Here is a 24,792-nt window from a genome sequence, read left to right as displayed (position 1 = left end):
TATAAAAAGAGCCTTTTCGCTGTGTGCTGTGGTTTTGCATTGAAGCACACCATTTCAGCGATGCTCCCCTCAGCGATGCCGTGTGAACGGGAGCTCCCCAGGGAAGCGCTTGCTGCAGCGGCTCAGTGCGAGCGGTACCCAAAGCCGGTACCCAAAGCCCCGCTGCTCAAAGCACAGCAAGCGCTGTGGGAAGGGTGGTCTCCCAGTTCTGAAGCTGTGTTTATCTCCTGCCTTCTAAAGGCAAGCAGGAGGACTATCATGCCAACAGCTGGCCCACAGCCTAGAGCTGCCGGTCCGACTCCCCATCCCGCTGCCTGCCCCTGCCTGGCTGTGCACGGGTCCCTCAGCACCTCCATGTCTCTCTAAGTGGCAGTGGCCGGGGCTGGGGACGGGGAGGGGACGGGGGACAGGGGGTAACCTGCCCGAGGGCAAGTTTCCTTTTTTTACCCAAAGCTCTGAAGAGTGTAACCCCTGCAGACTCGGTTTCTTGATATTTACTGCTGTATCTATAGGTTCTTTTGCCTTCGGTCTATATTTTTCTTTGTTCCTTGTAAACCTCAGGGCTTCAGTTGTATCTCACAGCAGTGATTTACACGGCCTAGCTGTATCAGTGGAAATAAATAAGAATCCTTTTATCAGTACCGTATTTGCCATCTTCCAGCTAATTGCTTATAAATATATGTTCAGGAATGGGAGGAGACATTCTCAAACCACCTCTTCTGTTTCTGCATTACTTCACATACCTTTATCACCCTGCCCCTTGTGCACCTCCTCCCCCAGGTGCCCTGCTATTTCAGACTCTCTTCTCCCAGATAAAGAGCTGCTCAGCACACACTATGTGTTTGCGCGTTAAGCTATCTATATTGCTAAGAATATGTTTGCAGCTGTTTTGAAGATGAAGTTGTTTTTTGTTGTTTGGTTTTAAAGTGAATTTGCAATTTGTTTCATGAAAAAGGCGAAGACTTTTTAGCTAATGCCTGCGGGCAACCTGAGTTTGCTCTCATCCCTCACTGTAACTCCAACAGGTCAGTATCTGAACTTGCCACAGTAAATCTGGAGTCACAGTTGGACAGTGCTGAGGTGTAGCTAGAAGTTTGGTGGGAGGACAGGGTGGCTCCTACTGCTTGACTAGATGTACATTGGATATCAGACATGACCCGATGGGCTGCTGAGTGTTGTCTGGGAGCTGCTGAGCACTCACAAGTAATGGCAAAGTGGGCATTTCCCTGGAGACCATCAACATCTTGTGATTATATATGATGTCGGACCAGGGCCTGCTCTTCTTTTACCTTATTTGAAGTATGTTTTCCACCAGCACTAGTCCACACTAGGCCAGTGATGTTAATGGGATCCACAGCTCTTGCTAACCCCTTCTTTTTGATTTGAGAAATGAAGCTAGAAACTTGCCTGTGCTTGGAAAAAGACCAGTTCCTGGCTGCACACCTCTCAGCCATGTCCTCTACTTCCCAGTGCCTGTGAGGCTTCGCTCCTTAACAAGTGGTGCTCACATCACTAGCAGGAATGACGATGTGGCCGTCACAGCTCAGCCTCCATATCTGCCCTCACGGAGACTAATGGAGCTGTGATAACATCTGTATTGTACCATTCGTGTACCCTTGTACGTAATGCATCAAATCTACATTACTTTATTAAGCGAACGCAGGGGTTAGCCTTCTCTAGAGCAATAAGCATTCAAATTTTAAGCCAGAAAAATAGGATAGATCCAACATGCTTTGCTACTGCATAACTATTCCTCTTTCATCTTCCCCTACCTTTGGGGATGACCCTCTGCTTCCCCAATCTCGAAACCTTGCTGGGGGGCCAGCTGGAGCTCCTAACCCTTCTCGAGAGCTTTCCAGATGAACGACTGTACAAATATTTTGGTCAGGAAACTCTCCTGAAAAAGGAGGCCTAACTGTTCTGTTCCTCAGCTGGGCGACGGGGGTAATTACTGTGGTAACTTCCCGTCTCTCCTGGGTGTTATGATGAGAAACTCATTAATATTTGCTGAGTACCCTGAGCCAAGTCCTTGAATGAAAGAGCTGTAAGGATTATTTTAACAATATTTAGCACTTCAAAAGTTTTGGAAGCACTACCTAATTTTCGCAAATGTAAACCAGCTAAATTCTGAAGGGTAATTCCTGTGCACCACACCTCTGAGCCTTTTCAGCAGTCTTCACAATGTTCAGGAGCACACACGGTATACGTGGCTGTACATTTCCTCTGTGTTAACTGGCCTTTTATTTTTTAGCTTTTTTTTCCCCATTTTTTCCTCCCTCCAGCACACGTTTGTGTGTCATACTTTAAGACTATGAGGTATATCTAACAGACACGATAGCTCAGTCCTTACATCTAAAGGAAAATATTCTCCATCAGCGCACTGTCTCTCCTCCCCGGCAGCCTGTGGCCCAACACCTTGCACAGACGCTGACGGCTGGGTGGTAAATCGTCCTTGCAGAATAGTCACCACCCGGCATCGTGAAATATTTCCCTCTATTCAATACACACCCATCCCACCTGCTTCTTTGGGATGCTTAGGAAGCGATAAAGTAGTTCAAGGAACGAATCCCCGAATACCAGGTCAAAATACAGCTTAAGAAGCACCAAAGAACTGTCAAATGAAAACATCCCCTCTCCGCGGCGGTGCTTAGTGTTTCCCTTGATGTAGCAATAAAATATCTGAAGCTCCTCTGTTCCAAACTAAAAAGAGGTGCCAGTTCTATAAACAGGTGATTACTGGCGGGATGGGTAATGTGACATGTTTTCTTGCAAAAGGGTAATAGCTGCTTTGTTTATGACTAGCATCTGTTATAAGAAAGTTTAATATATCATGGCTGTAACATGCCATATAGGACAGACAAGAGGAAAAAATAAGCATGGGTTTAATAGCACATCTGTGGCTAGTTAGTTATGGTAAACTTCAGGTATGTGGTGATTTCAGCGTATGCTCCTAAATACATTCCCAGCAACTGGATCTAAGACAAAAACTGTTACAGTCTTTCAGGGAATAATTAATGGATCTAGTCACTTCAAACCACACCAAATTATGAAGAAATCTGCTTGATTTCGATGTAAAAACCACTAATGCAGGATCACCTCCAGAAATGAGGCTCCAAGCCTGCAACAAGCTGGGTAGGAATGGCAGGAAAGCTCTGGCCCCGAGCAGCAACGCTGATGATCAGACATAAAACATAAGCAGAGGACTCCCGATCAGGGAGGTTTTGAGGCCAAAGAGAATTATAAAGGCATAAAGCAGCAATAACTTGCACCAAGCAGAGCAGCACTTCCCATTCACTCATCAGAGCAATGGCACGCAGCAGTGCTCTTGCTGAAGAGCTGGCTGGCGTGCAGCATGCCTGTGTGTTTTTCCTTTTCCTTTCCCTGTGCATTAATTCATCTGTATTTCCCCCATCTGGCCTGTCTCTCTCGTGTTTGTGTGTTTCTGTTTTCCACCATTTCTGTCCGTAACGGCCACTCACTCAGACTTGCAGGCGCTGCTCTTGGTCTCCCGAGGAACCGAGCCCTGGTGTTCCCTGCCTGCCCCGGCACATGGACCCACTCTACCGTGTCCCACGGGACGCTGATCTGAACCTGGCCACTGTGACAAAGGGGACGGCTTATTGCTTGCTGGGTTCGTGCAGCCCCTCCATGCTGCTGCCCAGATACCCGCCTTTGCTGCGCACAGCCACCGCTGGCATCGGGTTCATGGTGTCTTTACCCTTCTTCTTGCCCCCTGCAAGCCATGCAAAGCAGAGGGGCAGTAACAGCTCTCTGCTCTGTTGCCCCATTGTGTCACCCTGCCCCTCCACACTGATTTTCACCCATCTCAGGAGTCCTCTGTGGCAGGGCAGAGGCTTTAGCGCTCTTTTCCCTTCTGAAAACCCCATTTGTATGCTTCTCTCACAGCCACATTTAGTTCTTCCAGCCTTTTCGAGGCTGGAGCTCTAAACTGAAGAATGTCCAACTATGGTCCCCTTCCCTGGAAAGAGCCAGGAGAGGGAGATCTCCCCAGGTGGCTGCAGGACCATGGGCTTTGTGGGGGAGCAATGCTCCATCAGTTGTATACATTTACTCTGGCCATCAAAAAGCAGAATTGCTTTCCTGTCTGCTCTGCTTTTCTTCATCTTTGCCCTGCTTCTGGCAGTCATGATCTGCATTGCAGTAGCCACCTGAGACCGCAACCCCATTGATCTGGGCAATGAGCTAAGGCAAAACCAGAAGCGACATCTGGCCAAAGAGTTTGATCTCTGAGAGGCGGAGGGCAAGATGCAGCAGGAGCAAAGGGAGTCCCTGAAAGCCGCGATGCTGCTGAGGATTGCAGCACTCAGACTTCCCAAACCGCAGACGAATGGCTTTGTGCGTTACACCAGCCCTCTGGGCAATCCCACTTGGACACGACTTGGGGCTGCCAGCCGTCATCAGTCGTTAATTGTGAATCCAGCCCAACAGATCCCTCAGATTCTCTCAAAAATCATGCAATTTGCTTTCTGGTGTCTGACCATCGAGTTATGTTCAGCTCAGGTTTTCAGGCTTTTCACTGCAACAGGAGAGCTAGAAGCACGGGTGGCTGTTTTCCTTTTTTAGGAGGAAAGCTCTGTTTCTCCACTCGAGGCCCTTTGACTTCACTCGGGGGAAATCTTCAGTGACTGCAGGACTCCAAACAAATCTGCCGAACTGCCTCCTTCCATGGGCTGTGCCTCCCTTTACAGCCCACGAAGTATTCTCAGAAGAGGTGTAACAAAAAATGCCCCCAGGTGCACTGAGGTGTCTCTGTCCTCTGCACTTTTGTCGTACTCTCCACAGGCTGTGACCTCCTGACGACATAAAGATGTCCCTTCCCTTCACCTTGACATTGTTCAGCAAATGATCCAGATTTCCTTCCATGGAGTGGAAGCTTCAGCCTGTGGCTCCCCCCCTTCCCATCCCCTAAAGCCAGTGCCACAGCAACTTTCCCAACGGAGAGCAGAGAGCTCCAGCAGTGAGGACCTGCTCTGTGTGCTACCCACAGGGAGCAAAAGCTTTTTTGTTTGGGAAGAAGGGATATAAACAGGACTGTCTCCTACAACCAAGGAGAGCGAAGAGCTCAGAGCTGCAGCCATGCAGATGAGAAAATCATCCTGGATTTTTTTTTTCATACAAGACAGTAGAGACAGGTATTTAAAAAACCCACAAGTCCCAATTTGCCTGTCAGAGTCGAGATATTTAAATAATAAATGGTAACTTGTGCCAGCATGGCTTCCTTGATGGAAACCTGTGCTGCCGTCACACCCACAAGAAGCTGCTCTGTGACAAAACCTAAACTTTCCAGTGATTGACTGTGTCAGCTACAAGGCTTTACCGTGGGAAAATACGTGGGTTTGCCAACCAGCAAAGCCACAGAGAACTCCCAGGTACCCTGCAGGGATGGGGCGTAAGGTGCCTGCGCGGGGTCCTGCTGGAGGTCCTCCTGCTGCCGGTGGCATTGCCCTTGGTGGATACTTCATGTGTCAGCAGCTCCAGGCTCAGAGCCTCACTGCTGGAAGACAAAAGGAGATGTCCGTAGAAAAGCAGGTCAATGACGATTCCTTCCAGCTCCCTACGAAACCAGGGCACTGGGAAACCTGTACTCAGTTCTGGGCTCTTCTGCAGACTTCTCCCGTGACCTTGGACTCATCATGTAACTTCACTGCCCTTGTTTTCTCGCTGTTAACTAGAGCAGGTATTGAACAGGACTCAATTCATGAACAAGTGTAAAGCACTTTGATAGCCTAGGGTAAAAGTCAATTAAGACACGGCAAGCAGTTGATGGGCCCAAGCAATTGCTGAAGTAAATGATTCACAAACATACTGTTTCAAGAGTGGCTTTAAACCAAAACAGATTTGCAAACTATTCACCTGTTTCTAGAGGCTGAATAAATGACGGGGAAGGGAGAGGTGGGGGAGCAGGCAACGAGCAGTGCTTTAAAAATGCTTGCGGATGTCTGTCATGGTTTCAGCTGGGATGGAGTTAACTGTCTTTCTAGCAGCTGGTGTAGTGCTATGTTTTGGATTTGGGATGAGAAATGGTGTTGAGAGCACACTGGCGGTTTTGGTTGTTGCTAAGCTCTCGAGACCTTTTCTGCTCCTCACACTGCCCCGCCAGAGGGTAGACTGGGAGTGCACAAAAAGTTGGGAGGAGACACAGATGGGACAGCTGACCCCAACTGACCAAAGGGATATTCCACACCATGTGGTGTCATGCTCAGTATATAAAGCTGGGGAAGAAGGAGGAAGGGGAGGACATTTGGAGTTATGGTATTTTTCTTCCCAAGTCACCATTATGTGTGATGGAGCCCTGCTTTCCTGGAGATGGCCTGAGATGGCCCAACGATGGGAAGTAGTAAAGGAATTCCTTGTTTTGCTTTGCTTGCATGTGTGGCTTTTGCTCTACTTATTAAACTGTCCTTATCTCAACCCACAAATTTTTTCTCCCTTTTCTGATTCTCTCCCCCATCTCAGCTGGAGGGAGTGAGCAAGTGGCTGTATTGTCCTGGTTGTTGTCTGGGGTTAAACCATGACAATGTCACTGTGAAATCCATGGTGAGAACAAGCCCTTTGGGTGCTGGCAGGCACAGCGCACTTTGAAAGGGTCTCTTCTGGTCCCTCTCCATCCTTGATGGACCCCATCTGCAGATTTTCCTTGTGCTGACAAAGTCGATGTCTTCTCAGTGAAGCTGTGGGCTGAGAGAGAAAGCAAGAACAAAAAAAATCCCACAACATCTCTTCAGTGGAGAAAAGTGGTTTGGGCCGGACTGGCCACGGAAATGCACAACAGATGCTCTCCCCGACCTGTCTCTCCAAGGAGAGGAGGGAGAGAGAGAAAGAAATTTATGAGTTTAGAAGGAACTGAACTAATTTAATGAAATATTAATAATAAAATAAAAAGAAAATAATGACATATTTACAATATATGCAAAACCACATCAAGCTCCCAGGATGATGATCACGTCACTGTCAGGCACTGGGAAAGTCCCAGACTGGACTCAGCGAGGGATGGGAACTGGATTCCGGATCTGGACTGAGGAACACACAGATCCGGGTCAAAGGCAGGTGAACAGAGAGAATCCTCCTCGGATGCTGGGCATTGAAGGAAGAGGCCTGACCCTTTGATCCCTCAGCTTTCATACTGAGCATGCAGATGGGATAGAATATCCTGCTGGTTTTGGGTCACCTGTCCTGTCTGCTCCTCCCCACAGGTGTGACCTTCTATGCTTTTTTGCTTCCGACTCTCCAACGGGGCAAAATAATGAAGTTAGCTGACCTTGGTTGTTACAGCAATAGAATCGTAGAATCATAGAATAGTCTAGGTTGGAAGGGGCCCTTAAGATCATTGAATCCAACCATCAACATAATAACACTGCCAAAAACACCACTAAACCACGTCCCTCAGCACCACGTCTGCCTGTCCTTTAAATACCTCCAGGGATGGCGATTCCACCCCTTCCCTGGGCAGCCTGGTCTGATGTTTGACAACCCTTTTGGTGAAGAAATTTTTCCGAATATGCAATCCAAACCTCCCCTCGCACAGCTTGTGGTGAGTAGGACTAGGGAAGTGATCGTCTCCGTGTACCCGGCACTGGTGAGGCCCCAACTCAAGTACAGTGCCCAGTTTTGGGCCCCTCACTACAAGAAAGACATTGAGGTGCTGCAGTGTGTCCAGAGAAGGGCAATAAAGCTGGTGAGGGGTCTGGAGCACAAGTGTTATAAGGAGAGGCTGAGGGAACTGGGGTTGTTCAGCCTGGAGAAAAGGAGGCTGAGGGGAGACCTTATCGCTCTCTACAGCTACCTGAAAGGAGGGTGTAGTGAGGTGGGGGTCGGTCTCTTCTCCCAAGTGACGGGCGATAGGACAAGAGGAAATGGCTTCAAGTTGCACCGGGGGAGGTTTAGATTGGATGTTGGGAAAAATTTTTACGCGGAAAGGGTTATTAAGCATTGGCACAGGCTGCCCAGGGAAGTGGCTGAGTCGCCACCCCCGGAGGTATTTAAAAGACGGGCAGACATAGCGCTTAGAGATATGGTTTAGCGGTGGTTTTTGTCAGAGCTAGGCTGATGGTTAGACTCGATGATCTGAAAGGTCCCTTCCAACCCAGGCGATTCTACGATTCGATGAACTTGGGGCCGTTTCCTCCCATCCCATCACTTGTTCCTCGGGAGAAAAGACCGACACCCTCCCCCCCCCCCCCCCACACACACACCGCGCTACAACCTCCTTCCAGATAGTCTGTAGGGAGCGATAAGGTCTCCCTTCAACCTCCTTTTCTCCAGGTTAAACGACGCCGTGATGCTCCAAGAGCCTCCGGCGGGGCGGGGGGGGGGGGGGGGGCGGGATGGGGCGGGGCGGGGGGCGGGCGGGTCCCCGCCCGCCCCCCGCCCCGCCCCATCCCGCCCCCCCCCCCCCCCCCGCCCCGCCCCGCGCTCGGCGCCTCCCGGCTGCCGCGGCCGCTGAGCGCGGCGGCCCCAGCCGCCACCGGAGGGTCCTGCGGTGATCGCCCGGAGAGGTGAGTTCCCGGTAGGTCGTGGAAAAGGGTTAGTGAGGAGTTGGGAAGGGCGGGGGGTGTCGGGGGGGGGTGGGGGGTGGTGGTGGGGGGAAAGGGTCGGACTGGTCCCAAGGCGGGCGGCGATGCGCGGTACCCGGGAGGCGCGGGGAGAGACATCCCCTCGGTATCCCCATCCCTCCTCCGGCCGCTTTGCACCTGCTCGTTCTTCTCTTTACCCGTGTCCCCCCCCCGCTCCCCATCACACCCCCCCCCTCCCTTTTAGGGCCCAGCTCCCCCTGGAGCAGGAGTCCCAGGGAAGTTAGTCGGTGCCGCTCACCTTCATTCAGCGCCGGTCGCTGCCGTCCCCCCACCCCGTCGCCACCCGGGAGCCGGCTGCCGTTCGGTGCTGGGTCCCGTTGACACCGAGCAGGATGTCTGAAACATCACCCGCCGCCCCTCTCGGTGCTTATTCTTATTCCCGATATTTACCCAGCAGTCAAATAGATCCTTGGGGTTATTTCCTTTCTGGGGGTTGTTTTAAACCACGTACTGTTGCAAAGGAGATGAAAAAACAAAAAAAGCTGTTATGTCAGAAGGAGGTCTGTGCTGTTATGTCATTTCATAATTGCCTCAGAATTACAAATTATGGCCTTAGTCTGCTGCTGGATCTGCGCCAAAGGACTCTTGCATCTATTAAGGGTTTGGGTTTGGTTGGGTTTTTTTTTTTCCTTTTTTTGTGTGTCAAGAGTTGAGAATAATGCCTTTTTTGTGGCATGGACCCTACACATTAAGTTACTCCAGCCCCTGTCTTTAAGTGAAAATACCATGTAACTGTTCTGAGTAGTCGGTCTGATCCGCACAGTCAAGGCATTAAATCTTGGCTAGTGACAATGAGAATTGTGTCCTGCCGAAAAGTATTCAGCTCCACTTCTTTGCATGAGCTGAAGCTTTTTCTCTTTGTCACTTTAAAAGTTCTGATTCTGCCCAGAAACGCTGTTGCTGTTTGTGGGTAACAAACACATGGAAAATAGCAACCTTCCGGCTTCAAACTAAAGAATATCAGATTAATGACAGAGAAGGGCTTTGCAGTTCAGAGATGCAGCCACTGCGAGAGCCTCAATTTGTGCCAGCGCTTAGCTTGTAATCACAGAAGCTAGATCTGCCCTACCCTGCTACGCTCTTGCGGTTCTACCACTCACTGTGGTACCACTTGGAGGAAAAAAGTGTGGTCCTGCCAGCTATTCCCTTTGCCAAAGATGCTGAGGGCATCAGGAGTCCGGAGGAGGTCAAGGCAGGTTGCTGCCGCCGGGTAGAGAAGCTGGGCAGGGCTGTCACCCTCAAGGCAGGATGCTCTCCTAAGCTGTGCCACTGGGGCATGTTATAATACCCACTAAAATACCAATTTAGCCTGTCGTTTCAAAAGCTGGGCCCGCTTCTGCATCCTCCCTTCCTATGGTGATGTGCAGGATTTCTCCATGCTGCAACATGTACTCGCCAGCTCTTGGAAAAGACGGATCTTTGAGAGTCTGCCGGGTTGTGTGTATCAAGTGGCATATTACAGTAGTATATTGTTCTTTAGATGCATAATTTCACTGGCCTCTTACGACCCAAAAAGCACACAGAAAATAAACAAGGGCATATTGTTCGGTGGGAAGGATACAGAAAATTCTTCTGCCTTTGCCGTTTGTTAGGGAAAGATTACTTTTAAGTGTTTCTCCTGATTGTCAGAGAAATGACATGGCACACGTGAGCTCATTTTTTTGCCAAGCAGGCTTTATTTGGAAGGTGAGGCATTTCTGAACTTCTCGGTCACCTTGGAACTAGTTCGGAGTGTATAGCAAAGTCCTGCCCAAATCGTCTCTTCTAATTAATTTGGCCAGAGGCCATCCTAATTAACCTTGAGGGAGTTCAGGGGTGGGAGAGCTTGGTATGAAACAATTGTTCTCTTGTAATTTGCTGTTCACAATGTGTTGACCAAGCCACGAGCTGCATCCCTAAAATCCTCTGGGTCTCTTGCTGAAGCCATTACACCAGTTTATTTGGTTTTTAACAGATGTTGTTTTCCACTTCTTGAGTGGAAAGGGTTATCTCACTTTCTGCAACCTTGTTATTGTGCTTTGTTTGAAGAGCCAGTGGACTCGGGCTTGCTGGGGAAGCTTACTCACCAGTTCCAGCTATGAAGGAAGGGGTTGGTCAGCCTTTCAGCAGTCTTGATGCGATCCTTAAGGTCTCTGTGTGAACTGATGGCATCTTTTCACATCTACCTAGAGATAACCCTCAGTTCTGCTGGTACTGGCAGTGCCTGCAGAGAACAAAAATCAACAGCAGCCTCTTCGTCGCCCAAGTGTATTACAGCTAGGATATTAATAGAATTTGTCAGCCCTAACTCGGACCATCTCAAATGGTGGGGCAAGGGACGGGGTTTTGAAATCTGAGCTAGTCGAAAAAAAGAAAAAAAAAGTTAAAGGCTGAGTTTTGCTTCTTGAAAGTGCAAGTCACCAAGTGTGTGACAAAGGGGGGCCATTTCTGAAAAAAAAAAAGCCATTTCTGAAATTTTAGGATGGTCCCTCTTCCCCCGTCACGGTGATAGCTGCTCACCTTGTTGGTCCAGGGGGGCTCAGGAGCTGGGCCACCTTTCACCAGCCTGGGCTCACCTCCCCCACCGGTGGGCAGCTCTGCCCAGCACACCCAGCGGAGCCTGCCTGTAGGCTCTTCCAGCGTCTCTCTCATTTTTTTTTTCTGCGCTAAAGCATACAAATGCTGCTTTGGCATTTATTTTCTGGCAGTGCAAGGGGTCGGGGGGAAATCCTGCTGAGACTACAAGGCAGGACACACAGATGCAAGAAAGAAAGATCAAAGGCGTCTATAATACAGGAAGAAGCAGAGGGTCAATCCAGAAGAGAGGGCATTTGATTATACGTACAAGGGTAATATAAAAGGGATAACAACACAGGAGAGGATGGCAATGTCTGAAAATGAGTAAACAAACAGATGCATAAGACTATGCTGAGAATTTATTTACTCCAGCAGACACAATCCTTATCTCTTTGAAAGAGGAGAAGACCACACCAACTTTGGAGCGCCTCCTCTCCCAGCCACGTTTGTGAGCGGGAGAAAGTGTTTGTTTACGGATCTCTCCTCCGTGAGTCCTGGCCTGATGGGCTGGCCCGTCCTGCTGTGATTAGTAGGATGCTAATGTGTGTAATCCTTTTGATCACAGAGCCCAGGCTCTATAAGTCACGTCACTGTCACCTCAAAGAAGTTCAACTATGTGATGGATCCCTTATTAAAAATTTGTACTTCGAAACATTTAATATGGTCATTACTGAGATTTGGGGCTTTTTTTTGGTTTGTGCAGATGGAGAGCTTTTCTGTTAAAAAACATGCAAACAATAATAATGGTCCATATAGTCCTAGTGTGGGAGTAGCTTATTAGCACTCTGCCATAGGTATTTTAGGTGGGATGATTAGCCCTTAACATCTTGATTTTAAGATGTGAACAACAAATGTGATTCCATGTGCTTTGTTCCACCACAATGGATTGCTCTGTCCAAAAGTGTCATAAACAGCATGGAAACACTCGTCCAAGTCCTAAAAAATACCCTCTTCTGCAGTTCCTTTTTGGGAGGGAAAGAGTTGGCTAATTATGCTTTGTTTAATAAATGTACTATTTTGTTCTCCTGTTGTGACAAACAAAAGCTGTCATTTGAGGAAATACACCATATGCTGCCAATTGGTCGAAGGACTGGTTGTATCTGGAGCGCAGAGTAGCACTGAGTGCTCTTTAACAATTGCTCCTTCTCTGAAAAAAATCTGGACCGATTTCAGTGGAGTAGTGTGCCGCTCTGTCATCGGGGGAAGCGAGCTGTTGACATTTTGAAAACCAGCTAATGCGAGCAGCGGTATCTGTGCATGCGTGGACGTTTCCTCTCTCCCTTTATGCGTTTACTTCTATTTGGATGCTTACGAGCCTCAGCGAATCAGTGTTCAGTCGGGGCTGGATTGGTCCATGGCAAATTTAAAAATCAACCTTATTACGGATACAAACTCCCATCCATGTGCCATCAGACACTTATTTCATCGTTTTGCAAACCCAGTACTCAAACACCCATATTACTTAAAAAAAAAAAAAAAGAGAATCTAACTCTCTTCCATTTTTTCTTGGCAAATCTGAGAAGGCAAACTTTGAAATACGACCTGGAACCTCCTAACGAACGGGGCTGTCAACCCCTGGAGAGCAGCCGACACTCGTTAAGGTCTCCCCCAGGAGATGCTCTGCGCTCTCTCTGATGCCACAGTGGGTTTGCTGATGCATCTGCACCGGTGAGATAGAAGACAGGAATAACTACCGTCTGAGAGTTAAACAAACTCTTCGAGACTCGCTCCTCCTCCCCACTTCCTAATTTTATTGGAGACACACCGTTTCATTAATTCATTCTGTGGCACAGTTCCTCGGTGATTTCAGTGAGGACTTTTTGCTCAGGGAATGCAAAGAGAATGTGAGCTGTAATTTCCTCTGTCTGTGAATCCCTGTGTTAGTGAAAAAATGTGAACCCTCCTGCTCACAGGTAATGAGGGTTAAACACAAAAATTCACAGATTTCTTTTTAATTTCTGTGAGATGAATGGGAGAGACTGGCCTGGGAAGACATGCAGAGCCAACGTAGAGTTGGCTTATCTTCCAGCAATGACTTTGGCACATCTTCCCATGTCGTCAGCAGAGATGATTGTGCATTTAGCACTAGTGGCTTTGAAGCCCTCAGTGTGGTGTTGGCTGTAATGGGAATTTTCTTGAAGTTTTGCCTGGTGTGTGTCCGTGATCTGATATGAGTCCTTTGGTCAGGACCCTGTTCTTGTACTTCCACTCAGCACATCTACTGCCTCTTTTCTGCTCAAGATCCTGCAACGTGTGGTGTGTCTCTTGTGTCTCAGACTCCCTATCCCTCCCATCCCTGGAGGAAAGGCAAAGTTTCTGTTCCTACTGCGTGGTGTTTGCCACCCTGCCAGGCCTGCCTGCCCTTGGCACCCCCTCACTCCTCCCCAAAGGGCAGAGGCTGTCAGGAAAGGGGGTTGCAAAGTAGGTCATTGGTGGCATTTTGTGATAAAGTGGCTGTTCTACTTCGGACAGTCGTAGCCGTGGGGGAAAGGCACATTGTAGTTCAGGTAAGGTGGCTATTTATAGGACTAGGAATCTTGTACAGAAGCATTTTGATTTTCTCAGAAATGTGTGGGGCACAACAACAAAACGATACCTTTTGGGGGGGGAGGCAGCGGAGAAATGTCAATGTGTTTAGTGTCCATCCCAAATCCCTTGGTTCTGAGGCAGGATCTGCTTCATCTGCACCATTCCTGATAGAGCTTCATTTAGCCTGCTCTTGAAAACCTCTGCTGATGGAGATTGGCAGCCTCGCTGCCTAACCAGTGGTTAACTATCATCATGGCAAGACGGTTCCCCTTAATATCTAACCGAAATCTCCCTTGCTGCGTGCTAAGCCAGTCCCTTCAGTTTTCCACATCCGCAGGGAGCCGGACAAGATTATCACTGCCTTTTAGCAGCCTGACATATTTGAAACTTATCATCTCTCATTCTCTCACCCTCATTCCTCCTCCCTTTTCTTTCAGCTAAACAAGCCCACTTCTTGTACCCTCTTCTCAAGGGCTCACACTTCCTAAACTGCTTGTGAGCAAGTGGCAGGGAGCAGCGTCTCGCTTGAGGTAGGGCCCAAAACTGGGTCTGAGGCTGGGAGGAGTAAAGAGCCTGACATGTGGTGCTGCTCTCAGTATATCTCCGAGCACATTCACCTGTGTGAACCAAGCCCCACGCTACTCTTGATGTCTTCTCTCTTCACGGCTCCAGCCCCCGAGACTCCTTTTTGCACTTCTGCATTGCTCCCTTCTTCTTCAGCACGGTGCTTTACACCTGCCCATATTGAGTGTCAGTCACTCATTTCAGACTGCGTCTCTAATTTATTAAGATTTTATTCTAATTGTAATCCCTGAAAATGCTTGCAGCACTCCCTACAGATTTGGAATTGTAATCTTTATTCTAATTTACAAGTCATTAATGGAAATACCAAATAGAGCAAGACCCCAGGCTCAGACCTTTTCAGGTTGACATTGAATTTACTAACTATTCCTTGAGTACAGATTTGAAACATTTGTATACCCACCTAGAGTAAATTATACCTAAATTGTATTCACCTGATTTGCATATATCACATGCATCCATCAAAAGCTTTCCTCGTTCCAGTGTGCGACTTCTACTGTCTTTTCCTCCCTAGTCACTATGCTCCCAGCTCCGTCAAAGAAGAAAATTAAATTGATTAGACTTAATTTGTTCTTGACAAGTCTGTGTTTTCTGTTTTCTCATGACTTTATCTTGTGGGAGTGGATGCAGCTGCGGTGCAGGGTGGGAAGCAGGGAGCTGGAAACGCCGCTGCTCCTCCTGGATCGCATACTCGCTCCCTCCCGCTCCGCGATAAATTGACACCTGTTATAAGTATTTACAAGTGGGTTGAATAATAATTTGTCTGAGTTGATATCAAAGCCGGGCTGTTTGTTCTGTGGAACCTCAGATCTGTCTCCTTCCCCCCTTTGTTTGAAGTTAGATAATATGTTTGCCCTTCGCCTATCCTTTGAGAATTTCTAGGAGGTATTTACTCATGGCTCGGAGGCTGCCCTGGCTCGTTCCCTACTCCTTCCTTACTCCTAGCCTACGCTTAATTAAGCGCTGCCAACTTGAATACATCCAACTTACGTTAATATTCTCTAATCTCTTTTTCCTGTGTTCTAGACTATCTTTGCATTAAATATCTAATACTTGATCATAGTGAACATTGTTGTTGAAGGCTCTTCAAGCACGTGGATTTGATCTTTCCCGATGGAGCGCGTGCCTGCCAGCCAGCGAATGTGGTGGTGGTTGTTTCCGCAGCGGAAGGCAGGGGCAGGGGCACGGCGCGCCGGGGCGGCTGCACGCACAGTAGCCTACCATTTACAGTCCCGTCTGACTTTTATCGTCCCCGAAAAGATGAAATGATGAAGGCAAAACCTTATTGAATGTCTTTATTTTTGATATGCTGTCTCCTATGCACCTATGCAAAACCAGAGTGAGAAAACAGGAGCAATTACAATGGCCAAAGACTTAGATATTCTCCTGGGATGTTGCTCAGGGTTATATTTAGACTGAGCGAGTGGTACCATCTAGTATTAAAACTTCTACTACAAGAACCTGTTTTCCATTGCTGTAGTCTGTCAGGCTTTTATCACTTGATCTGAGCCTTTCAGGTTGTGTCTCTCTCTCAGGCTAAATGTATTTTAATATCGTCAGCTAAACCAATTCAACCATTTCCAAGAAAAACTAGGGGGGAGGAGGGAGGGGAGAAGGAATGTTGTTTTGCCCACATTAAAAAGGGCAAAGAAAAGAAATCCTCCAGCTGTTTGATTGAGAGCTGCGGTGCCATCATGATCGGGAACAGGATCTGTGGTGACAAGGCTCAGAGATGTCTGCTCATGTTCTTGGCAGACTCGTCTCTGGTTCTAGACGCTCCATTTTCCAAAGATTTCTCCCGTCCATCATTTTTCCCTCTCATCCCTCTGGTGCCCAGCAGCCCAGCCCTGTGCAGGGATGGTGCTCATTCTCTGACCGTTCCAACCGATGGGCAAGCAGAGCACGCCCAGGACTGCGGCGGTGGAGCTGGATTGTCCCCATAATGACAGCTCCTGCTTTTTCCAGGTGAGACAGGGTCTCAGACCTGGGAAAAGAGAGCAGGCACAGAGGTGCTTCTGCTGGAAATGTAGATGTGACAGAAGGTAGTCATCAGGAGGGGAAGGAGAAAATGGGGGTGATGGACGCGAACTGAGGACTGCTCAGGAGAAGCTGTAAGGGGTGCAGGATGGCAGGGTGGTGGGCAGTGCAGGAAGAGTGGCCAGACTGGTGGCATCAGGAGACGGGAAGGCAGGGAAGGGATGGTGGGGGGTGGCAAGAAGGACAGGTGGGTGTGGGAAGTGGGACATGAAGGCAGTGGGGCGCACAGTGGTGAGGAGTTAACAGAGGTGGGAGGGATATGACACTGCCTGGACAAAAGTGATGGTGCTGGATTAGATGGGCAGAGGGATGGAGGAGAGTGTGGTAGACAAATTTCTGCAATCAATTTTTTGGCTCATCCCATGCCTTCATTGTGTGGACAGCTGACTTTCCACACTCAAGTTGATGTGCAGAGGCACTAGGTTCTTGCAGCAGTTGCTTTGAACATACCTAGTTCACTTTTAAGGCTATATGCTTTAAAAAATCATGTTGTAGGCACTTCAGACTAGGCGCCTAAAATGGAGAGGATTGTTTTCACTTTAGTCTGTCTGTATAAATACTTCTGTCTGGTACATGTCTGATATGAAATGGGAATAATGTCACCCAGACATGAGTGAAGATAAGCTAGCTTAATGTGCGACCCATCTAGATAATACGCTTTGTAATTCAGATGCCTGTTAGTAACTCCGTCTTCAGAACAGTGTTTGGATAGCTGCTGTAGATAAAGCCTGGGCAGACTACCATCACCTAGGCTGCACAGCAACCCAGGGTGCAGTCCTGCAGAATTCAGTAGCCTGAAGTCATGTAATTACAGACTGCAGGAACTTGTGCGGCCATTCAAGGTGCCTTAATTTTGGCAACTCATGATGTTTGTATGCTTCATTTTGCAATATGGGTCGTGTTCCTTCAGTGTTTTCTTTTCTGTAAAGTTGTGCAGAATCACTTACAAAAATGTTACAAACAGTTCTGGCAGAGGTGGGCAGGGTGAATCATGCGCAAGGACTTCAGGGGTCGTATTCAAACAGCGTAAGGGTTGCCACCCTCCACTTTATTTCAAGTAGCAAGTTTTTCAAGGGCAGGAGAGATGTGACAGAGGGCAGCCAAAGATAAATTCTCTGCCACTTCTGGTCTCCCACCCATACGTGGGTGCTGCGCCAGGACGCTCTCTGGAGCCAGGGCTAAAGGAAGGAGCATGGCAATGGGCTGCTCGAAACACCATGCAGGGAGGGTTCAGCGGCGTGCCAGACATTTCAGAGCGTGGAGCTGCTTCTGCCACTGCTGCAAGTGTTGTCATTCATCATTGCTGGTACTGATCATCCTACAGGTGGTGGTGGTACCCCTCCAAAAAGGCTTGGGAACCTCTGCCGCTGAAAAAAACTGCAGATAAATGCAGACCATCAACAGAAACCAATGCGTTTCCCCCACTGATGATGGAGTCCAGAAGCAGCGCAGAGGAAACTCTAGCACCAGATTTCTTCAGGGTACCTTTCAGGAGCGCTTTGGGCTTTTCTCAGGGCCAGCAGTGAGGTCCCTGCTCTGGGGCAGAGCACCCCGAGCCAAGGTGCTCTGATGACGTTTCCGTCTGGTGGTCCCATTGTGTCCCGCTCGCCGAGGCTGCGGGTCCCCATTGTGTCCGCGTACAGGGGGGCTGATGCCGGTTTCCGCCGTTCAGCCTGCGCTTGTTTCTTTGCATCTGAGAGTGCTGCTGAGAAGTTTCCAGAGAAAAGCTTGGCCCCTGTTTCCAGTGTAATGTGGAGTTGTACCGGCTGACGGGGACAAGTCGGAAACGCTGGCAAGATAGCAGGCATCCTCAGGAAGCAAACCCTATCAGAAACTACTGATGTCATTGGCAAACAAAACAAATGAGCGCTGGAAAAACAAACTGTTTTCCAGCGTTGTTGATCTTCCCTCAAATTAGAAGCTCTGCACAGCCTTTACTCTTTGGCCCAGTCTGACAGATTATTTGCGAGACAGTGCTGCCGCAACGGTTTTGTTACTCCTGCCAATCCAATTCCTTTGATTTTATGTTTTAGATTTATTTATCTAAGGGAGGATGGGAAGAGCGTCCCAGTACTGCAGCCAGGTTTGGAAAGCTGGCCAGTATCCTTGCGGACGTTGGGTGCTGACATGGTTGATGTCCTGCAGGCTTTGCTCAGGCAGGGCCTCCGGCTCCCCTGTCCCCTGCCAGGTCCGATGTGGGGGGATGGTACCTCCCCGTGACTTCTGCTCAGCCCTTTGAGGCACGTGTTCCGACAGTGTCCTGGCTAGCAGCCACTTGCCACCGCTGCAATGGGCACAAAGCCTTTTGCCATGTGGTAGGTCTGAGGACAGCTTGTTGGGGGGTTTGGTGCCGAGGGCACCACACAGGCAGAGGGGTGCAGGCTTCTCCGTCTTATTCGTTCCCATTGCGGAGCTGTGATGGGCACAGTGACAGCATCCCGCTCCCCGCCAGGCCTTCCCACCGCCCGTAGCACTGCGGGGTTTTCCCTTCCACACGTGCTAAGTTTGCAGAACAGGAGGAGATGGTCGCACCAGTTCCTCACCGTGCATTTCCACCCCGTTTCTCCTCACCACTGGTGCCAAAAGGAGGAGCAGAGTAAACCCCACGGGCCGGAGGTTTCTTGCCCACTTGCGTTTGCCTCTCTGATGGCCCCATGGCTGCAGCGGGCGGCAGAGAGAGGGTTAAGCCGCGCACCAAGCCAGGCTGACAATAATAGCAGGAAAAGCACATTTCTTCCTTGCACCTGCAAGCACTCCGATGGGCTTTCTGCTGTTTATGGTAGTCACATCGGATCTTTCTCTTGTTAGAAGCTGAACAGCTCTAGCAGCCAGCTGTTCTCCTTGCTTTGCTCGTACCTGGCTCCTTTGCTCAGTCCAGGGTGGCGGGTGGATGGAAAATTAGCCTTTTAGGTCAGCATTCAAAAATAACACATGAAGCCTTCCCGTCCTTCCAAGAGGGAAGGGTCCCGCTCCTCCCTGCTTTCTGCCTGCTTGTACTTACTGCTGGCTCGCTTACTCAGAGCACTTACTTGGAATTTGGAGGCCTGTTCTAGCAAGGGATACTCCTAAAATATCTTCGGCACAGAGCTTTATTTCTCCGTTTTTAAGGGGCGTGTAGTGTTACATGTGTGAAAAGGGAAGAGATTCATTAAGCTCTAGAGACAAACCGGTTTAAGTGCTCAGCAGGCTCTCAGGCTTTTGAAAAGCCACTTCTGCAGTCTTCCAGTTCACCAGGTAAATTGCGGCTCTGCATAAAAATTGTGCCTGTTTTTCCACACCACGGGCTGTCCTCGGGCAAGCTGTGGGCAGTGCAGGGCAGAGGCGGCCAGAGGGTCCGTGCGTGCCCAGGAGCCGCACGCCAGGCTGGCCCAGAGCAGCCGGCCTGACCGGCTCCGCAGTCTGCAGGAGTATCCAGGAGACAGGGTGGGAACAGAAAATGGATGGGGCGCTGGATAGGCACAAAGTGGCCATAATATATAGAGTGCTGCACCACAGAAACTGGTTTATATTCTAAGCCAACTCATCAAATCCAGCGTATACGTAGCCTGAGAGATTTAGTACTAATGAATGTGCAGCAGCCATCTCCGTAGTTACTCCATCTAAAGTAAATTATTGTAAACAGCAGTGAATAAAGTTCTCCCTTTCTTCTTGCCTAAGAGAACATTAGAGCCTGATGTAGAAAATGCACTTGCCTTTCATGATCTTTGCAGAGACAATCTCCTTTTGAGCAGCTGCCAATGCTGGGCTCCTGTCCCTCAGGTAGCTCTGCTACTGCTACTAAGGACACACACTACTCACCAGGCATGTTAAATGAACTCTTCATGCAGCGAAAATCATCTTGAGTGTTTTATGTTTTACACAAAAAATCTATTTCTGTGTGTTTAATTTCTTCTTTATCCACCTTTTTTTTCCTTTCTTTCTTCTGGTAACACAGTTCAAGCAAGGAGGAATGTATCAGAATGGGTCCATTGTGCACAACCTGCAGAACAGATCATTACCTTCCACTTGTTTTAAAACTCTGGAAGAATAGGTATTCTGTAATTGCCATAATAAGCTGCGACAGGGGTATAGACAATAGAGATTGTTTCCAGACAACTAATTTAGTTGGCTGGATCTTTGCTCTAGACAGTGCAGAATTGAGGGTTGTCACTGGGAAGAAAAATCTTAACTGTCCCATGTCTTGGAGATCATTGAGACACGATAGACATGGGCATCTCAGGTTGTTTCCAGTCATTTTATGCAGTGGAAGTGTGCTGCGTACTTGAAATCTTAGGTTTTGTATTATTCTACTTGAGGATCACTGATTTCCAGCAGGCCGACGCAGGCCAAAAAGAAAGTAATCTGTAAAAAGGACTGTTTAGCTGGGGTATTGCATGATATTACCTGGGTTTCTCATGTGGTTGCATAATTTATTTTTGTTCTCATGCATATTTTGTCCTTGTTCATGTGAACATTTTTTCTTAATTGGAATATGCAGAGCTGTAGGGAGAGGCATATTGCCCTGCAATCCGCGCCCTCCTCCTGCAGCCACTTAAAACGTAACACAGAGCACACCTCTCCGTGACTGGAAAAAATTTGTTTTTTAAGGAAACGCCTGACTCAGATTGCGGGCCTACCTCCGGTGCAAAGATTTTTTTTGAGATCACTTAGTGAAATCTGAAAGCTGCAATCACCAGTGAATTCTTCAGTGAAACGGACTGAGTCAGCAGCAGCGCGGCATCTGCTGCTTGGCTGAGTGCATGGAGGTGTATTGTCTGGGGAAGGTCAGCACATGATTCATCAGCATCTGCATGCACTTTGCTTCATCTATTTCATTATAAGGGTGGAAGGCTGAGGCCAGGGGATGAGACTCTTAGTTTCGTCAGCCTACCAGCCGATCAAAGGTATCTTTCCTTGTTTCAAACAGCCTTCTGTTTGTTTTCGGTTTTGTTTTCCAGTGATGGGTCCTGCTGGAAAGAGCTTTCTGATGGCACAGCTGTGAGTGAAACCAGCACAATATGTTCAGTGTTGAGGACCTCCTGATTTCTCATGGATACAAATTGTCAAAAAATCCCCCTGTTTCATATGAGAACAGATATGATGGATACCGGCATGAAGTCACAGGGAACAGATCTGCTCAGAGAACGCTGAATGGGTTTGAGGCAGAATCAAGAGCCGGGGCATACAGCAAGAAACCTCTGGTGAAAACCAACTCGAGCAGCACTGAAAGCAGCCATGGGAGCCAAGGGAGGCAAGCGGGTCCTGGTTACCACCATGACCTTCAGGGTTTGTCCACTTTTCATACTTCAGAAGGGGGGTAAGTTTCAGCATCATGCCATGGCTTTGCTTTCTCTTCCTTTTGGTCCTGACAGATAACTAAGCATGACCCTAACCCTTGACACCACCTTCCTGTGATCCTTTCCTGCTCCCATACTAGTGACCATTGCCATGCACCGCAAGTCCACACAAAGCAGTAGCACATCTATTCACCTTCTGCTAGAGCGAGGCCTTTGAGAATATTGGGGTGATGGGAAGTGGCCAAGTGTGGGAAAATGTCATTTACTAATATGGCCTGTGTCAGAAAGGCCTTTTTGATGGGCTTAGAGAAGCTCAGTCCAAGTACAGTAAAAAAAAATGGGGCAGAAGCTCTTCCTTTTCTTCAGTTCTAAAAAAATGAACCATACTGCCACATACACCCCCTGGGTTTTGCTGTAGATTCAGCCATGTGCAGCTCTCGGTGGGTGTTCCAACGTGCACCGGGCACTCTCGTGTTTTTTTAAGGCCGCTCTCGTGGAATAAACATGAGAAGGTGCCTGTTTCTTTCTTCTTAAAACAGCTCAAAGCCAGTGGAAGCTCTTGTCGTCACTCCATAAAATGTGCCTGTACAACGGTGGCTTGCTGGGCGCGGAGTACGTGCGTGCCGGGGCTGGGGCAGGCTGGGCAGGAAGAGCTGTGTGTACACACCGCCGCTCGGCCATTGTTCTGCGGCTATTTGAGTGCTGCAGACGAACAAAGGAAAGGGGCTAGAGCAGGACTGGAAGCCAGCCCAAGCGTGACGATAGTTTAGGAGGAAAAGCCCCTTCCTCCTGACGAACGGGCTTGAAACTGAAAGCAGGGCAAAACGCTGCCGCCTTGGGAGCTTGTCCTCCTACGAAGACCTTCAGTAACATGTGGCAAAGGCACGTGTCCCCTGACTGCTGGGCTCGTCTGCTCTTTCCCTTCGTGTCTCTTCCCCTTGCAAGCCTGTTTGCCTGGAGCAGGAGTGGCTCCTGGCTGCCAGCTAGGATAACGGGCAGGAAGAGATGTCAGCCCTGTGAAGCAGTTCTGGGGCAGCAAGTCCCAGCTGTGGTGAAGGTCCCCAGGTGGAACCATCCCTTCTGGAGAATGAAGGACACAGATTTAAAGGTAATAAGGAGGATCCTTCGTGGTGCGTTTTGGGCGAAGTAACCTGGACAGCAATAAAGTGAGGAAAGATACTGAAAAGGCTTCAAAGCAGGGGAAGAGAGTGTGAGGGGTGTCAAGGAAGGCGGCGCTTGGCCTTGGAGATGACTTTACAACGTGGAGAAAAACTGGTATGTAGCAGATACGGCTGTGCAAGGCTGGAAGAGACCTCGGCACAGCCTGCACGGGTGCCCGGGAGTGTAGGAGTGCTGCTGCATCCCTGCCTCCGACCTCGCTGGGGGCTTCTGCGGGGGACCGTGTGTCTGCCCCACGTCTCGGACATGGCAGCGGTATCTGTAGCTGCTGGTGTCAGCTAAATACAAAATAATGCTCTCTGACTTTTTAAATGCCTCTTTCTGACATCTCAAAATGCAAGGAGTGGAACCCGTCAGTCTGCAGCGTAGTTAAATATTCCATCCTGGTTTTGAAAAGTGGCTTTTCCCCATAAAATAGGGAGCACAGCCCTGGAAATGGTTTTGTCACACTTTCACAAAAATAGAACTCTTTTCTTACTATTATTGTTACAGCAAACTCTGATTCCTAGTGAGCCTCTTACAAGGCAGTACCAGCTAGGAACAAGGGAAAACCTTTGTATCAGCCATCCCCTGGGTGGGTAGAGGACCTCTGGTGCAGAGCGTGACACCGCCGCTGTCCTGCTGGGACGGGGAGGGAGCAGGGAGCTGCCTGGGCCAGATCCAGGGAAGGTCTCTGCAGCGTCGTCGCTGGAGCACCCGCGTTTCAGTTGCTGAGCTCCAGGGTGACAGTCCCCCTGGGGGAGCATCTGAGGCGCGGGGCTAGCCACAAAACATGAGCTGCTTTAAAACAGGCTTTGTACGGGCCCGCTTTGGGGTGTTTGGGCCTGTTGAGGGCGGGCCATAGTGAACTTTGGTCTTGCTGTCTGGTTTCTGGACTGTCACAGGACATAGATTCCCGGTTCTCAAGCTGGGCCAGAAAGGCACACTGCTGAGACTTGGGGACCATTTGGGCCCGAAGAGGGGACAACCACCCAGCAAGGTCCAGCAGGAAGACACTGCTCTTTGGGCATCGCAGGCTGCCTGTAGTCACCTCCTGGTGCTGCCTCCCAGTGCAGCACAGCGGGAGGAGCGGGCCAGAAGAGGCCGTGTGTGTCCCAACTACCTTCACAGACCTTGACCAGCTCCACGGCAATTTGGAGCGTGACTCAGGCTCCTCTGCCAGGGAATTATCTACACCACACTCAGGCTCAGACCACTGATGTAGAAGAGCTAGTCACCCTCCAAACGCCACAGAAGTGAGTGATGTTGCCCGCCTCATCTCTGCCTTCTCAAACAGGTTTGCAGGGCTAAGGGTGTTTCATGACGGTGGGGGATGATGCTGTTGTCTCCACTCATTGGGATTGTTCTGCTGATCAGACCTTGCTGAGGAGGAGGAGGAGGTGAGATGCTTCATAGCAACTGCAGGTGGGCACATCACACCGCCCGCCGCTGCTGCTTGCAAGGGGAGAGTGACGCCCCAACGGAGCGGGGAATTGATGTTCTGCTCCATCCCGTTGTTCTTCAGGCAACGCGTAGGAGCAGATGGTGGGAGGGCTGTCCTGGCTGTCCTTGCTTAACTGAGCATTAGGAGGCTGCACAGTAAAGGTTTGGAAGAGGAGATGAGGCAAAGAAAATGGGAAAGCTGACCCTATGGGTAGAGATGAGAAAGGTTCACAGGAGAACTCCCTCCTGCTTCCCTTGTGAGTGGAGAGAAGAGGCACTTTGCTTAGCTGTTTGTGTGGGAGGAACTATGTTGGTAGCTAGCAAATTTAGAGATAAATAGATAGCATCATTAATGAGATTACCTGCTGGAAAAAATAGGAAAGTGTACTGGTGTTTCCCTCTGTTGAGGCTTGGAAGAGCGTACGTGAGGACAGGATCCCATAATAGAACAGAAGCTGCCAGTGCGCAAAAGCAGCCCTCTGAATTTTTTTCCCCCTTGCTGACAAATCCTGGAAATCTCTTAATGGTGCCTCCTCGTTGGGCACAAAGTCTGTCCTGGTGCCTGTGGCCCACCCACCCTGAGCTGCTGGGTGCCTAATGCCTACGGCTTGCATGCT

The 24,792-nt window shown here is 49.2% G+C and overlaps 1 protein-coding gene across 4 annotated transcripts in view; it reads left to right on the top strand.

Moving 5' to 3' along the window:
• The window catches only part of JCAD (junctional cadherin 5 associated), a 68,458-nt gene that overhangs the window by 26,904 nt on the left and 16,762 nt on the right, over positions 1-24,792 (top strand). The window contains exons 1-2 of one of the 4 annotated variants that reach the window (XM_063324562.1): positions 8,417-8,516; positions 21,236-21,594. In XM_063324562.1, the coding sequence (XP_063180632.1) occupies positions 21,296-21,594 (299 nt within the window). In that variant the 5' untranslated portion in view covers positions 8,417-8,516; positions 21,236-21,295. Of the gene's footprint in view, positions 1-8,416; positions 8,528-21,041; positions 21,062-21,235; positions 21,595-24,792 lie in introns of those variants that run through there. The other 3 variants (XM_063324563.1, XM_063324564.1, XM_063324565.1) reach the window with 3 other exon arrangements.

The sequence above is a fragment of the Chroicocephalus ridibundus genome, chromosome 2 (genome assembly GCF_963924245.1).
Source record: "Chroicocephalus ridibundus chromosome 2, bChrRid1.1, whole genome shotgun sequence".
Lineage (NCBI taxonomy): Eukaryota > Metazoa > Chordata > Aves > Charadriiformes > Laridae > Chroicocephalus > Chroicocephalus ridibundus.
The sequence above is the reverse complement of the archived record's forward strand: the minus strand, read 5'-3'. Positions and strand labels throughout refer to the sequence as shown.